The sequence below is a fragment of the Nicotiana attenuata genome, unplaced genomic scaffold (genome assembly GCF_001879085.1).
Source record: "Nicotiana attenuata strain UT unplaced genomic scaffold, NIATTr2, whole genome shotgun sequence".
Taxonomy (NCBI): Eukaryota; Viridiplantae; Streptophyta; class Magnoliopsida; order Solanales; family Solanaceae; genus Nicotiana; species Nicotiana attenuata.
Genome location: NW_017670664.1, coordinates 355,629 through 368,922, shown reverse-complemented (window position 1 = coordinate 368,922; position 13,294 = coordinate 355,629). Strand labels below are relative to the sequence as shown.

General features: G+C 35.7%; 1 protein-coding gene across 1 annotated transcript; it reads right to left on the bottom strand.

The window, feature by feature from the left end:
* Positions 1-1,094: 1,094 nt before the first annotated feature.
* On the bottom strand, positions 1,095-7,795 carry LOC109242034. The gene is made up of 5 exons (XM_019408858.1): positions 7,197-7,795; positions 4,755-5,624; positions 3,367-3,822; positions 2,550-2,739; positions 1,095-2,464 (listed from the first exon to the last, which is right to left on the bottom strand). Exons 1-5 carry the CDS (start codon positions 7,731-7,733, stop codon positions 1,542-1,544), a joined length of 2,976 nt encoding a protein of 991 aa, XP_019264403.1. The 5' UTR covers positions 7,734-7,795; the 3' UTR covers positions 1,095-1,541.
* Positions 7,796-13,294: the final 5,499 nt, after the last annotated feature.

Below are 13,294 nucleotides of genomic sequence, written 5' to 3'. Positions count from 1 at the left end.
TTTATGCCTTAAGATATAATCTTCTTTCATTGAATGTTTATTCTATTTATGTGTTATCTCCATCGCCAAGAAAAATTATTACTAAGGATAAAAGAATAATAATCAAATTTGTCTTGAACTTCTAAAATGACAAATAATTTGAGACAACTATTTTTAGTAACCACGACTATTAATACGAGACGGAGGGAAATATGAGTCTAACTGATAAAAGCATCAAGTACAAGTACTACGGCACTGCATGGCGGTAAACAAATACTCCCTCCGGTCCACAATAAGTGACCAATTTGCCTTTTTATTTTGGTCCAAAATAAGTGTCCATTTATATAATCAAGAAAAAAAATCAATTTGTTTTTCCAAAATTACCCTTATATACGTATCCCTAAAAAGTCATTTATTCCTCACATTTGATAAGAGAAGTAAGTGCTACTATAACTATGCTGCAACATTTAATTAAGGGTAGTTTAGTCACACTAATTATTTTTGTTCAGAATTGAGTATTCCCTTAATGGGTGTGCCCAAGTCAAATTGATCACTTATTGTGGATCGAAGGGAGTAATTAATCTGTCATAATTAACATATCTCTCTCTCTCTCTACGCATTTATCAAACCTATAATTCAAGAGTGTATTTGCCATATTTTCAATGTACAAATTAAGGTTAATATGATCAATTTTATTGTTAATTATTGTTAAAAGGTGAATTCCTTAATATGTGTGAAAATATTCGAAAAATCAATTAAAGTGGACCAGAGGAATATTGCTTTACCATTTTCATTTTATTTATTCTTTTTTTTTTTTTGGGAACTTCACAAACAATTTTTGTTGATACATTCGGTCTGCTTAGTTTATTTTCATGTAATGTAATGCACTTAATTCAAGTAATTTTTCTGGGTTGTTTAATAAATTATTAAAAGGCATATTTGTCACAAAAGTTCATATTTAAGCCAGCCTAAAGCAAACACATGAACAACTATTACAGTCTATTCATAACCATATAACTACACTCCTAGGTTATACTGAACCAAACAACCAACTCATGGTCAATCCTGGTGGCTCGACTTTGGACTTCATCTGAAAATAAACCAGGGGAACATAATACATCAATAAAGACCAGTATATAAATACTATTAACAAAAGCCATCCAAATTCTGTGACTACATAGGGAAATCAGAAGGAATAAACGAATATATATGTAGAAGACAATGAATCTTAAATCAATTACTCTGTTGTTGGGACCTGAAAATCTATAAACAATCAAAATAATAGGAACATATCTCCACAAACTGTTCCCTCCAATAAATGCTTACCGCCGCCTCAGATTCCTACCCTTCTGAAAGCAACATGCTGAAATGAAGTAACCAAAGATCCAAACTTTTTACTATACAAGAAAATTGCCAGTCCTTAAATATTCCCAAGATATCTATAACCCTTGGCTTGAGGATGTTCTTGGTCAATCTGATTCATATCAGGGAACATCCAAAACATGGGCCAAGATTGATCTCCAATCAAGAAGCTACTTTCCTTGATCACAACTTCCAACCAATCACAGTTTCTTAGGCAAGTTGTAAGTCTTTTTAAGGAACTTGGAAGCAGCTTCATCATTTCGGTAGCACAAGATGCGTAAAAGGGTGTTTGGTTCAGTTGGGTTCCATTGCCCTGATGTAGGGGGCAAGGGAAGCCTCGATTTTGCGGATGAACCATAAGTTTCCAAAGTTGATCGCCTGAAGCGCTCGATGAGGCTCTCTGCATCAGCCCGGAAAAGAGGAAGTACATCCCTTACTGTTGTTGAGTACTTGTTTATCACATCCACGGGCAATCCGTCCCCATTTGCCCAGAATACATCTTTGAGGGACTTGAAATCGTCCTCTATAATTTGTGAATCCTGCTGAGTGAAAGCCCTAGAAGGTCCTCCAGCAAGCAAAACCAAAAGGAAACCATCAAAGGATGCTCTCATTAAGTCCGCAACCATCCGAGTCCGGACTCTTTCATTAACAGTGTTTGATATGATTGTCAGATTCTTTTCGAGTTCTTGAAGGAAAGGCTCAATGCGCGAAGAAGCTGGCTCCCCAATATACAGTCCATCCCATAAAACAGGACTTAGATCATGAAAGATAATCCTATAGGCAACTGCTTCAGAGAGTTGTTGGATCCCCTCAATACAAGCAGCAGGTGAGATTTCAAACTTCTTACCTAACCCATTTGAAAAGTCTTCTACATGAGCAGATTCAGAATTCCTCAAAAGAATAATAATTCTCTTCTCGAGAACTTCTAGCTCAGTCCGAATTCTATGGAAAGTATTTATACGTACACACAACTGCAGTACCCCAGATGAGTTATCACCGTTCATTGTAGCAACCTGTGAGTTCCTCTTCGTATTAAGCGTCTTATCCTTCTTCTTCCACAACTTTGTCGCAGTCGTACACCTGGTTAGTGCAGGCATGGTTGGAACGTATGTGTTCCTTGATCCTACAAATGGGACCACTCATTAATGGACATGTTACACTATAAAAACTGTGGTCTTCCTATTCATAATAAGATCTAGAAAAATTACCACATCCAGATTTTGCCTTTGATACGTAATACTGAAGACATCTATCGAGGCCACTCATCAAGTCCGGGAGCAATGCTGGATGCATGGGTATCGGTAGGTGGAAGAATGCGTCTAAAGTTTCATCAATAATCCTCAGGACTTCAACAGCAGAGGGGGCAAATCCTCCTTCGTTAGCTTGAGGATTCCAGACCTTTTTACCACAGAAAACAAGATAAGAACGCAAACCAAAGATATAAGATAAGCATAGTTAAAAACAAAATTTAATCAGCAATTTCTACAATCTAAAGGCAGGATTGTAGGGTCATCCGACAAATAAATGATCCTCTCTGTATCAGGAGCAGATGTTATAAGCGTGCGGAGTTCAGAAAAACAAGTTCATATAGGGCCTATGAGATGAAAACCTCAGTTTCCTACAGGTCTGCGGTTATCTTTAATCTAAGGTGTTCAAGTCTAAAAAGTCTCTTGACGCTTGTATGGGGCTACTTAACCTGCTCAAGCAAGGAAAAGTTTGCTCAGAATAATTATCTCATTTTTAAAACCCAAAATCCTGTAATAGGGAGGGTTCTGAAAGTCACTTTTTCTTGTCTTTTTCTAGGTATATGGTGTCACTCCATGCGTTCAACTTGTATATACTCTTGGTTCTTACCACAAAACATCAAATTCAGCTGCTGAGGGGTTTGATCAAGGGAAATAGGCTATGGGCCTATGATAGAGACAAAAGTTGCCTTCTAATCACAGCAGATAAGCAGATATAAAATAGTTGCTTCCACCTTGTGTATGGGAAGTTGAAAGCAAATATCAACTGACGAATCCATACCTCTTGTTGGAGATTTCTGTCAACCCATTCCTTGAGTCTATCTATTCTTGTCTTAATCCAATCTTTCACCATGTTGCCTATTGCACCTTCAGCTTCAAATGGTGGCATCTCACGGATAATGGCCTTCCCACCATCATCACTGTCCACTGAATCTTCAACAGCAATCTGCACAAGATCTTTCTCCAGTTTATCTGCTGCTCTCAGTACTTGTACAGCATCTGGTGTCAATTCCGTTATACCCGAAACAAATTGTTTCAGCTCATTCCCATAGCAAACGTGTAGGGTGGCAACAGCCACACCTGCAGCAAAAGGATGCCATCTCTTCAAGATGGGACTAAAAATCTCGTTCTCTTTAGAAGCCAGCTCACCGACATCCTTTGCGAGGATGGCAAGGACAGGAAGAGGATTTGGTTGGTGTCTTGATGCTCTCCTGCTTGAATCCGCCTTCTCCATTAACTGCATCCAAGAAACCAAATTCCAGTTTTAAATTGCACTCTATTCAGATGGTTCATTCCATTAACATGTTAAGCTGACTTTTTAAGCTAAGCAATAAGGAACTGCACCAAGCACAATCACTACCCTTTCTACAAACATCTGCTGACAGAAGAAAATCATTACAAATATACCCCAAATATGAGAATCGTGGCAAAACTTAGAGGGAACTAAGACTTCGTACAAGTTTGAGATAGGCTGGTGAAAATTGAAGGAGGAGCCTATGCCCCCAAATATGAGAATTCTGGAAAAACTTACAGGAAAGGAAAACTTCATAGAGGTTTGAGAATGTTGGCAGGGTTTAGCCATTGAAGTATAGGTTTCATGAAGGTGAGACATGGGAAAGCTGGCAATATAACTTTACATATCACAAATATGTAAAGAGAGCAGACAAGGAAAAATAAGTGTCCAAACTGATAAAGCTACAGTAAGTGTCAACTAAGGCACTAGGACTGATATGACCAAGGTAGAAAGTATATCACATAAATTGGAGCTGAAAGTAGAATCAGATTGGAAACGACCCAAACAAAAGGTGGAGCAATTTGAGATAGATGCAGTATTTTTTGATAAAGGAGATAGATGCAGTATTTTACCCACATTCACATTAATAGACATGCTTTGAGGCATGCAACACCTTATACTTCTGTTTGAAAAATGCTTTCCCATAATTTTAAATGTTAAAAGTATGCCAGACAACAAAAGTTAGAAAATTTACGAATTCACACCTTATAATCCTAATTTGTCAATTTAACAAACACTAATAACATAACTTTGTAAAAGCAGCTAGTCAAAAGGTGGTGCTTGCTAAAAAAGTCTACAACAATAACTTTGTCTAAAAGAAATCAAGCCTAATAACTGTTATGCTCCCATTAAAAGTTAGAAAAGATGGAACTTGCCTGAGCAAATGCAGTGCGAAGTGATGACCTGATGTAAGTGTCAATTCTACTCCGAGCCACATCAACTTCGCTCTTACGCCGCCGACGATACTCATTAGAAATATCTTCAACAAGAATTTTTGCTGCAGATACCCCTATAGATACAATGGTTGGCATTGATTCAATATTCCCAGCATCAAAAGTGTCATGGTATGCAAGGAGCCTTTTCTCAGCCCAGCCCAACATTGCTGTTAATGTAGAATTCAGAATCTTAGCATATGCAGGATCTTTTGTCGTCTTTGCATCTTTTGCGACTTCAGCTAGCTGACTATCAGCAGCATCTAACAGATCATTCTCAACTTGTCCAGTTGCAACATAACGGTTAAATAAAACCCACGAAAAGCAAATATTGTGAAGCATTTGATTAAGTCCGAGAATTCCCCAAGTTTTCTTTATGAGATCCATAAGTTCATCAACTTCCTCTATGATGGACGCTTCATCATTTACATCAAAGCATGCCTCCAGAAGTATCTCATAGAGTCTGAGGTTCAAAGGGAAACCGTCAGCCCAGTGGCATGATTCAAAAAGAGATCCATCAGATGACCTATTAGCAAGAGCCATTACAGCTGTTCGGAGAACTTGCATTGACTCATTGTTTCTCCCTGTTTCTATTGGACGGTCTAAGGTAGCTTGAATAATTTGCCGCAGCCTCTGCGCAGCAGTATTCGACTTATCCAGTGGCATGTGTGGATGTAAAAGAAGTCCAGCCTCGAGCATTTTTAGATTTCTTTTCTGCCACGCATCGTACTCTCTCTGATCAGTAAAATCTGCAGCTTTGAACTGCTGTAAGAGCTCCAGTGGGAGAACTGTTGACTCAATTCTTCTTCCAACCTGTATCACGCACATTGAAGCATGACTTATTATAGTGAATTGCACCAATTAACCATTCACTAAGCAGTAATAAATCTTCAACGCTCATGAGGAAGTGCAGAAAATTTTACGTCGAAACCTTTTTGTTGGAAAGAACAGAGTAGAAAGAAAGTCAATAACTTTAAGCCTGACTAATTGTAACAACAACTAAAAGACAGATTTCCGTTTCACTCCTGAAAAAAATTGACCAAGAATGCAAAATTCTAAGAGCAAACAAGACAAAGAGGTAAGACAATAATTCTACAGCAAAAGACAAAAACATGATGGGTAGTTTACGAAATTACATAAAAAAAGAGCAGAATAAAGTCCCTTAAGGAATAATGCTCAAGGTTAGCCACTACATTTAACTAGCCTTAGCTGCATTAAGCAGGTCCATCATCAGAAACGGAAGACAACTGAAACTCTATACATCCTGCAAAATTCTATCACGGAAAGCCTGATTGGCTAATAATATCACAACAGCAAAGCAAGATAATAATAATAATAATAATAATAATAATAATAATAATAATGTTAATGAGGACACTGCTAACATAATAAATGGTCAAGATCTGGCTCAAACCCCCCCAAAAAAAAACACACACAACTAGTCAACCTTTAAGGAAGGATAATTAAGGACTATGTTCAATATACACTTCATTCACCTAATTTCAAGAGAACACTAGTCAACCATAGTACTCATACACAAGGAAAGAAGGCCCCGAAGTTGTATATAGAAGGAAATTTCGAACTCAGAAAGAACTACTTGGATTCATTTTAATCCAATCCTCCAGAAACAGAAAGGAAAAATTATCCCCAAAAAGTTCCTAAGTTCAAATTGAACGTGGCATTATCCAGTTTAAAGCTCTAACCCCAGCAACTTAGTACCACAAGGACCGATACGACACTTCGAATTCGCCTCACCAGAATAAAATTGCTTTCTTAAAGGCAACAATAAAGTAGCAGTTAATAACATAAATTGAGCAATTTTCCTAAAAGATCCAACTTGTAAATTGCAACGCACCAAAAAATACAAACTTTATCAAGAATTAACATTAATATACCCAAAAATATATTTAAAAAAATGCAAAAACTGGTGCTTATTCCCTAACAGATCAAACTTGTAAAATCCAACCCACCTAAAAATGCAAACTTTACCAAGAATTACCATTTATACACCGCAAAAAACAGACAAGACTGCACAAACTAGTGATAATTCACTCAGATATAAAACTTGTAAAATGCAACACCACCAAAAGATGAAGACTTTATCAAGAATTAACACTAATCTACCCAAAAAATTTCATAAAAGTGCAAAAACTAGTGCTAATCCCTAACAGATCAAACTTTCAAAATCAAACCCACCTAAAAAAAAATGCAAACTTTAGAGGAAATTACCATTTATATACCCCCAAAAACACAAACTAGTGATAATTCACTCAGATATCATACTTGTAAAATGCAACCCAGCAAAAAAAAACTTTATCAAGAATTTACATTATTATGCATAAATAGAGTATATGATTACACACACACTATTGCTAAGTGAGGTACCTGGCCAGCAGCAATTCTCAAAAGGGCTCTACGAATTCTGGAATCAACACTCTCAGAGACCTTCATTTGAACCCTCATAAGCTCCCCTACAGTTACGGGCTTCTTGGGCTTTCCACCGGAGCCCGGACTCCCCTCCGCCCGCTTAATGCCCGAGCTAGAGCTAGATCGAAGGCCCAGAGCTTTCTTCATCTTAGAAGCAGCAGTAGAAGTAAGAGATCTCTGCATAGAAGGTGAAGATGAAGACGAATTGGAATTCGACGGCGACGGTGACGGTGACGGAGATCGGTCGGTGGGAATGTAGGTTAAGGCTTTTCCGGTGGAAGTACGACAAGAAGCTACGAAGATCTCGTAGGCTGTTTCACGGAGGTCAGCGACGGAGAGTGTCGGAGTTAGGTCGGAGAATGGTGATGGGAGTGGAGATAAGGCGGCGGAGCTGCTGGAAGTTGAGTACCGGCAGCTGCTGGCGGCGGTAGCGGCGGCGCCGGTGGAGTCCCTACGGGAATAGCCTAAAGTACGGTCTCTGAAGAGAGACGCCATTGTCCTGTAGAGAGAGAAAGTAAATGGGGGGGGGGGGGGGTCTGTAGTTTCAGTACTACTAAGATTTTGGAAAGACGAGTAAAGAGAGAAGAGAATATAGGAGTAGTCCTCTTTCCCTTTTTTCTTTCTTTTTCCTTTTCAAATTTTCACTCTTTCTTTTGGAAATTAATGACTTAATTTATATTTAACAGAAAAATAATAATATTGGAATCTAATGATAGAGTATGCCGAGACTTGCATTAACTATTTCTGCAAATAATACTATAAATGACTTTAGTTTATTTGTAAAAGAATTATTTATGGTTCAATACTGTTGATTTATTTACATTGAAGATTAAACAGTCAATAAATGAGAGTAGGAAATAAATCTAAGAAGATTTCATTAAATAGATATTGTCTTAATTGCCAAATTACATAAATTTCTATTAACATTTGAATGATTTCTATTGTTATTTCAAGAACTATTTTACAATTCAAGTACTTAAATATTAATTATGGGATTTTGTTCTTTTGTATATATATAAAACTCATAAGGATAACACTAACTGTTTAAAAACTATATTATTCGACATAAAATTAGTAGTAATAAATTAAAAAAATTAAGTGATACTATCTTTTACTAATAATTTAGTAGTTTAGACTTAGGTCTTTGAAATATTTCTCAAAATATAACAAATTTGATAATAAAAAAAAAGGGGAGCTATTATAAAATTCAAGTACTTAAATATTAATTATGGGATTTTTTTCTTTTGTATATATGTAAAACTCATAAGGATAACACTAACTGTTTAAAAGCTATATTATTCGACATAAAATTAGTAGTAATAAATTAAAAAATTAAGTGATACTATCTTTTACTAATAATTTAATAGTTTAGATTTAGGTCTTTGAAATATTTCTCAAAATATAACAAATTTGAAATTTAAAAAAAAAAGGGGGGGGGGGGGGGGGGNGCAATTTTTACGTGGGGCACGGGGGTTTAGGCCTTCATGGCTTTTTACAATGTTAAATTTAACAAAATATCTTTTTTAAATCTCTTAGCAAATCTTCCACGTGTAAAAAAAAGAAAAATGGGTGAAGTGAAGAAGCTCAACTAATTGTATGACTAAACTAGTGTCCAATTTACACATAGAAAATGAAAGAGACTAGATTGTGATATCCTAACTGTACAATTCACGTATCATATTCATAAGAATCATACTATTTGGTATTTGGTGTATGTTGAGAAGTACTCCCTCCGTTTCAGTTTACGTGAACCTATTTCCTTTTTGGTACGTTCCAAAAAGAATGACTCATTTCTAAATTTGGAAACAATTTAGCTTAAACTTCCAATTCTACCCTTAATGAGAAGTTTTTATAACCACACAGATACTTTGGGTTCTTTTCTGACTTGTTTAGGATCACAAATTCCAAAAGTCTTCATTTTTTCTTAAACTTCGCGCCCAGTCAAACATAATAGGGAAATTGGCTGTAATGTGAAAGATATTAGTTAGAATTTGATGCTAGTCTTCTTGATATTTGGGGATACTAGCCACTAGCCCACACACATACATATATTACAAGAATGTGTGTACTTCCACTTTTTTCTTTTCATTTTGTTTCGTTTAAAGAAGAATAATTAAAGAGTGTGAAATGACATAGACAATTAAATAGAGTGATGGCGGTGGCAGAAAATCTGGGCATGTTCTCATTGTGTTATAGTCCCATATTTTATTGTTTAGAAGTATAGAATTATAGATGCACATGACACTATATAATATGGTTAGTTAGTTAAATGATAAATCCCTCGTTTCTCGTTTGATACATGGGATAAGAGATAATTAATTTTGAGACTAAATTTGAAATTAGTTTACCCCATATTTGGTTGAGATAAAATTACAATATAAGTAATCCCGGAATTAATTATCTCGAGATTGTAATATTTTTTTATTCATATGAAATGGTAGAATAACTAATCTGAGATAATTAACCCTGAAATAACTTATTTCCAACCAAACTGACCCATAATGGTATAGCAGATAGTTTTAACACATGCTTCGGTACTAAATCTCAATATTGGAAATTAAAAATAAAATAAAATTGGAGTTGACTTTATGAGAATGTAGCAGATTTGACTAAATCTTAAATTTTAAGGATGAGTTTGTTATGTTTTAATCTAAACGCTCATATACTAGCAATTGAAAAGAGGTTCACCAACGCTAATCTTCAAAGCAGCTTTTTTAGTCAAATTATTATTTTAATTAATATTTTTTAAGATGCATGTAAAAGGTAAATATGACAAGCAAAAAAAACGGAGGAAGAAAACATATAAATTTAAATTTTGTTGACTTTATAATCGCTGCTATCTGATTGGTTTTGCACTACTCCTATAAAATATATTCATAGACTAAAAGATATAACTATGAGAATATTCAAAGAGAGACAAATTAAAAACATAGAATTATTTGTGTTATTTCTTAATTTTGATTTCTTTTTGTCATATATCGTTCCGATAGAAGACTTTAGAACACATTAAGCATCTAGCGTGGTTGGATTTATTGTTGAGAAAATTCTTAACGAGTAGAATTACTACTAGTTACACATTATTAACTTCTGAAATATGGATTATTATCAAGAAGTGAATAGTTTGACAACTTTTATTTAGTTCTCCTCAAACTTTACGGGATCTTTAATACCTCTGAAAGATTGAACTTGAAAATTTAATAGTCTTGACCCCCTGGATGCTGACAATCCATGGGAGTGTAACACCCGAACTATTCTGCCTTTATAATTTGATTAAGACGCGACTAATTTTTATTCTTGGGAGGAGGTAATTGAAGATTGGCTCATATAGTCGTATTAGGGATATCTTAAGTCAAATTTAGAAATTTGTTAAAATAGATAAAGGTCACCATATACAGCAAGATTGAAGTGACTTGTGTAAGTTTCTAGTCATAGTTATATTATTGGCACTTGGTCAAACTATTTCTGTTTTGTATGGTCAAGAAAGCATTTCATATGTTTTTTAAGTTTCTACAATCAATTTGTTTCGACTAAAATTTTCACAACATTTGCAAATAAGATCCCAAAGAAAAATAGAAAAGGCGAAAAAGTATTTTGGATGGCCCATCATCTTATCATTAACAATTTATTTTATAATAATAATACTTAGCATGATAATTACTAAGTTGAAAGTGACAGTTGGTCCAATGATTAGGACAGCTGCCCTCCCTAAATTATAGAGAAACCCCAACAAGACAATATACACATGCTTACAGCAACTACTAGTAGGATAGAGTACGCGGAATTAATTAACTTTAGCTGATAAAATAAAATTATTTGTTACTTCATGGCAAGAATATTGGTTTTTAACATTTTCAAAAATGTAAGTTACATAAATAAATACTACTACTAGATAAAAAGTACTTTTATAGTAAAATGTATTCAAATATACAAAGTTGTGGTAGAAAGGAGAGATATTTGATTCTCTAAATAGTACTTAGTTAGTAATAATGCCATATAAAATAAAAACTTAAGTAATATTTAACCCCTTCATACACTAGTAATGATGTAGATACTCACATCTAATTTCTACTACTCCCTTCTTATAAAAGTAAAATGTAATTGATTATTTCTGGTGCTGAAAATTTTAAAAAGTTTGTTCTATATGAAACTTAATGTTACATTAATCAAAGTAGCTCAAAATTTGTGTTTTTTTTTCCTTTTTAAGGAATCGACATTAGATGCCAAAAAAGAGAGAGAGAGAGAATATATAAATATAGTGAAAACTAGCATATATTGGAATAATTTTCGAACCATTGCATTGATGGTGATATTTTGTACCTTAGTAAACTAATTCGCAATTTAGATAAATGGAGAGTATGAATACAACAACAACAACTATCCAGTAAAATCCCACAAAGTGTGGTATGGGGAGGGTAATGTGTACGCAGACCTTACCCTACTCCGATAGGGCAGAGAGGCTGTTTCCGATAGACCCTCGGCTCAGAAAGACGAAAATAAAACAAGAAAAGACAATTCATTAGTAACTCCATTAGAAATCGTAATAGTAACAGAAGCATAACAACCAAAAGATAAATGATATGCATTAACAGTAGCCAGAATCTAAGGCCCGGGGCTAAGATAAACAACAAGGATAGTGTGGACTCAACATAAACTGCAAGCCATCTAAGCTCAACCCTAATCCAACCCCGCCTCACCCCGGGTATGAAGTAAGGAGAGCTCTACTACCCCCTAACCTACAACCCTAGTGCTTGACCTCCAGACCTTCCTATCAAGAGCCATGTCCTCGGAAATCTGCAGTCGTACCATGTCCTGCCTGATCACCTCCCCCCAATACTTCTTAGGCTTCCCTCTACCTCTTCTTAAATCATAATTCTACTAAAGGTAAAATTTAATTGATTATTTCTTGTCACGAACCGGATTTTCCACCCTCGGGAGTCGTGATGGCGCCTACTAGTGAAAGCTAGGCAAGCCAATTATTTCAATCATTTACCTCTTTCTCATTTTTAATCCATTAACAGTTAAGAACCAACATTCAATAAACAACAGAATTTAATAAGCGGAAGACTGAAATGAAATGTTTAATAATGCTACCAATACCAATCCGTAACAAAACTACCCAAGACTGATGTCATAATTTCACAGACTGTCAAGGAGCACTACAAATAAAGGTCTGAAAAAAAGTAATACAACACTGTCTCTGAAAATACATGAAAGAAATAGGATAAAAGATAGAAGGAGATTCCAAGGCATGCGAACGCCGGCAGGACTACCTCGGGTCGCCTGATGATCTAGGAGTAGCAACCTCACTACGGTCCGAAAGCTACAACATCGGGATTTGCACAAAAGAGTGCAGAGTATAGTATCAGCACAATCGACCCCATGTGCTGGTAAGTGCTAGCCTAACCTCGGCAAAGTAGTGACGAGGCTAGGACCAGACTATCAAATAAACCCGTGCAGTTAAATCATATACAGCGGAAAACTAAAGGCAGATTATTTACAATTTAAAAGTAAGAAGGGGGAGGGAGACATGCTGCGAGTATATCAAGTAACAACAGGAAACAAATAATTAACCGTAAAGAACACCATGACTCAAATATCAACAATAATCAGTAAATCAAGACAAGTGCATGGCATCACCCTTCGTGCTTTTACTCTTGTCCTCACCAAATATCATTATAATCGGCACTGCATCACCCTTCGTGCTTTTACCTCACATAATCATGGCACGGAATGATCCTTCGTGCATTATCACTCATATAAAGGCACAGAATGGTACATCGTGCGGCACGACATCACCTTTTCATGCATTAACACTCTCTCACAAAAACAATGCACGGCATCACCCTTCGTGCTTTAACACTCTCTCACCAAAACAATGCACGGCATCACACTTCGTGCTTTAACACTCTTCCTCACCCAATCAACAATCACAAACAATAAGGGCAAGGAAATAAATGAAATCACAATAAAATCACAATGAAAATCCCGGCAAGGGAACAATATCAAAAACAACAACCGGCAAGGGAAAAATATAAAAGCAACAACATCCCGGCAAG

Coding starts and splice junctions, on each gene's coding strand:
- LOC109242034 (XM_019408858.1), bottom strand. CDS start 7,733: ATGGCGTCTCTCTTCAGAGACCGTACTTTAGGCTATTCCCGTAGGGAC. Junction 5,625..7,196: donor TGAGAATTGCTGCTGGCCAG/GTACCTCACTTA, acceptor TGCGTGATACAG/GTTGGAAGAAGAATTGAGTC. Junction 3,823..4,754: donor TTCGCACTGCATTTGCTCAG/GCAAGTTCCATC, acceptor TCTTGGATGCAG/TTAATGGAGAAGGCGGATTC.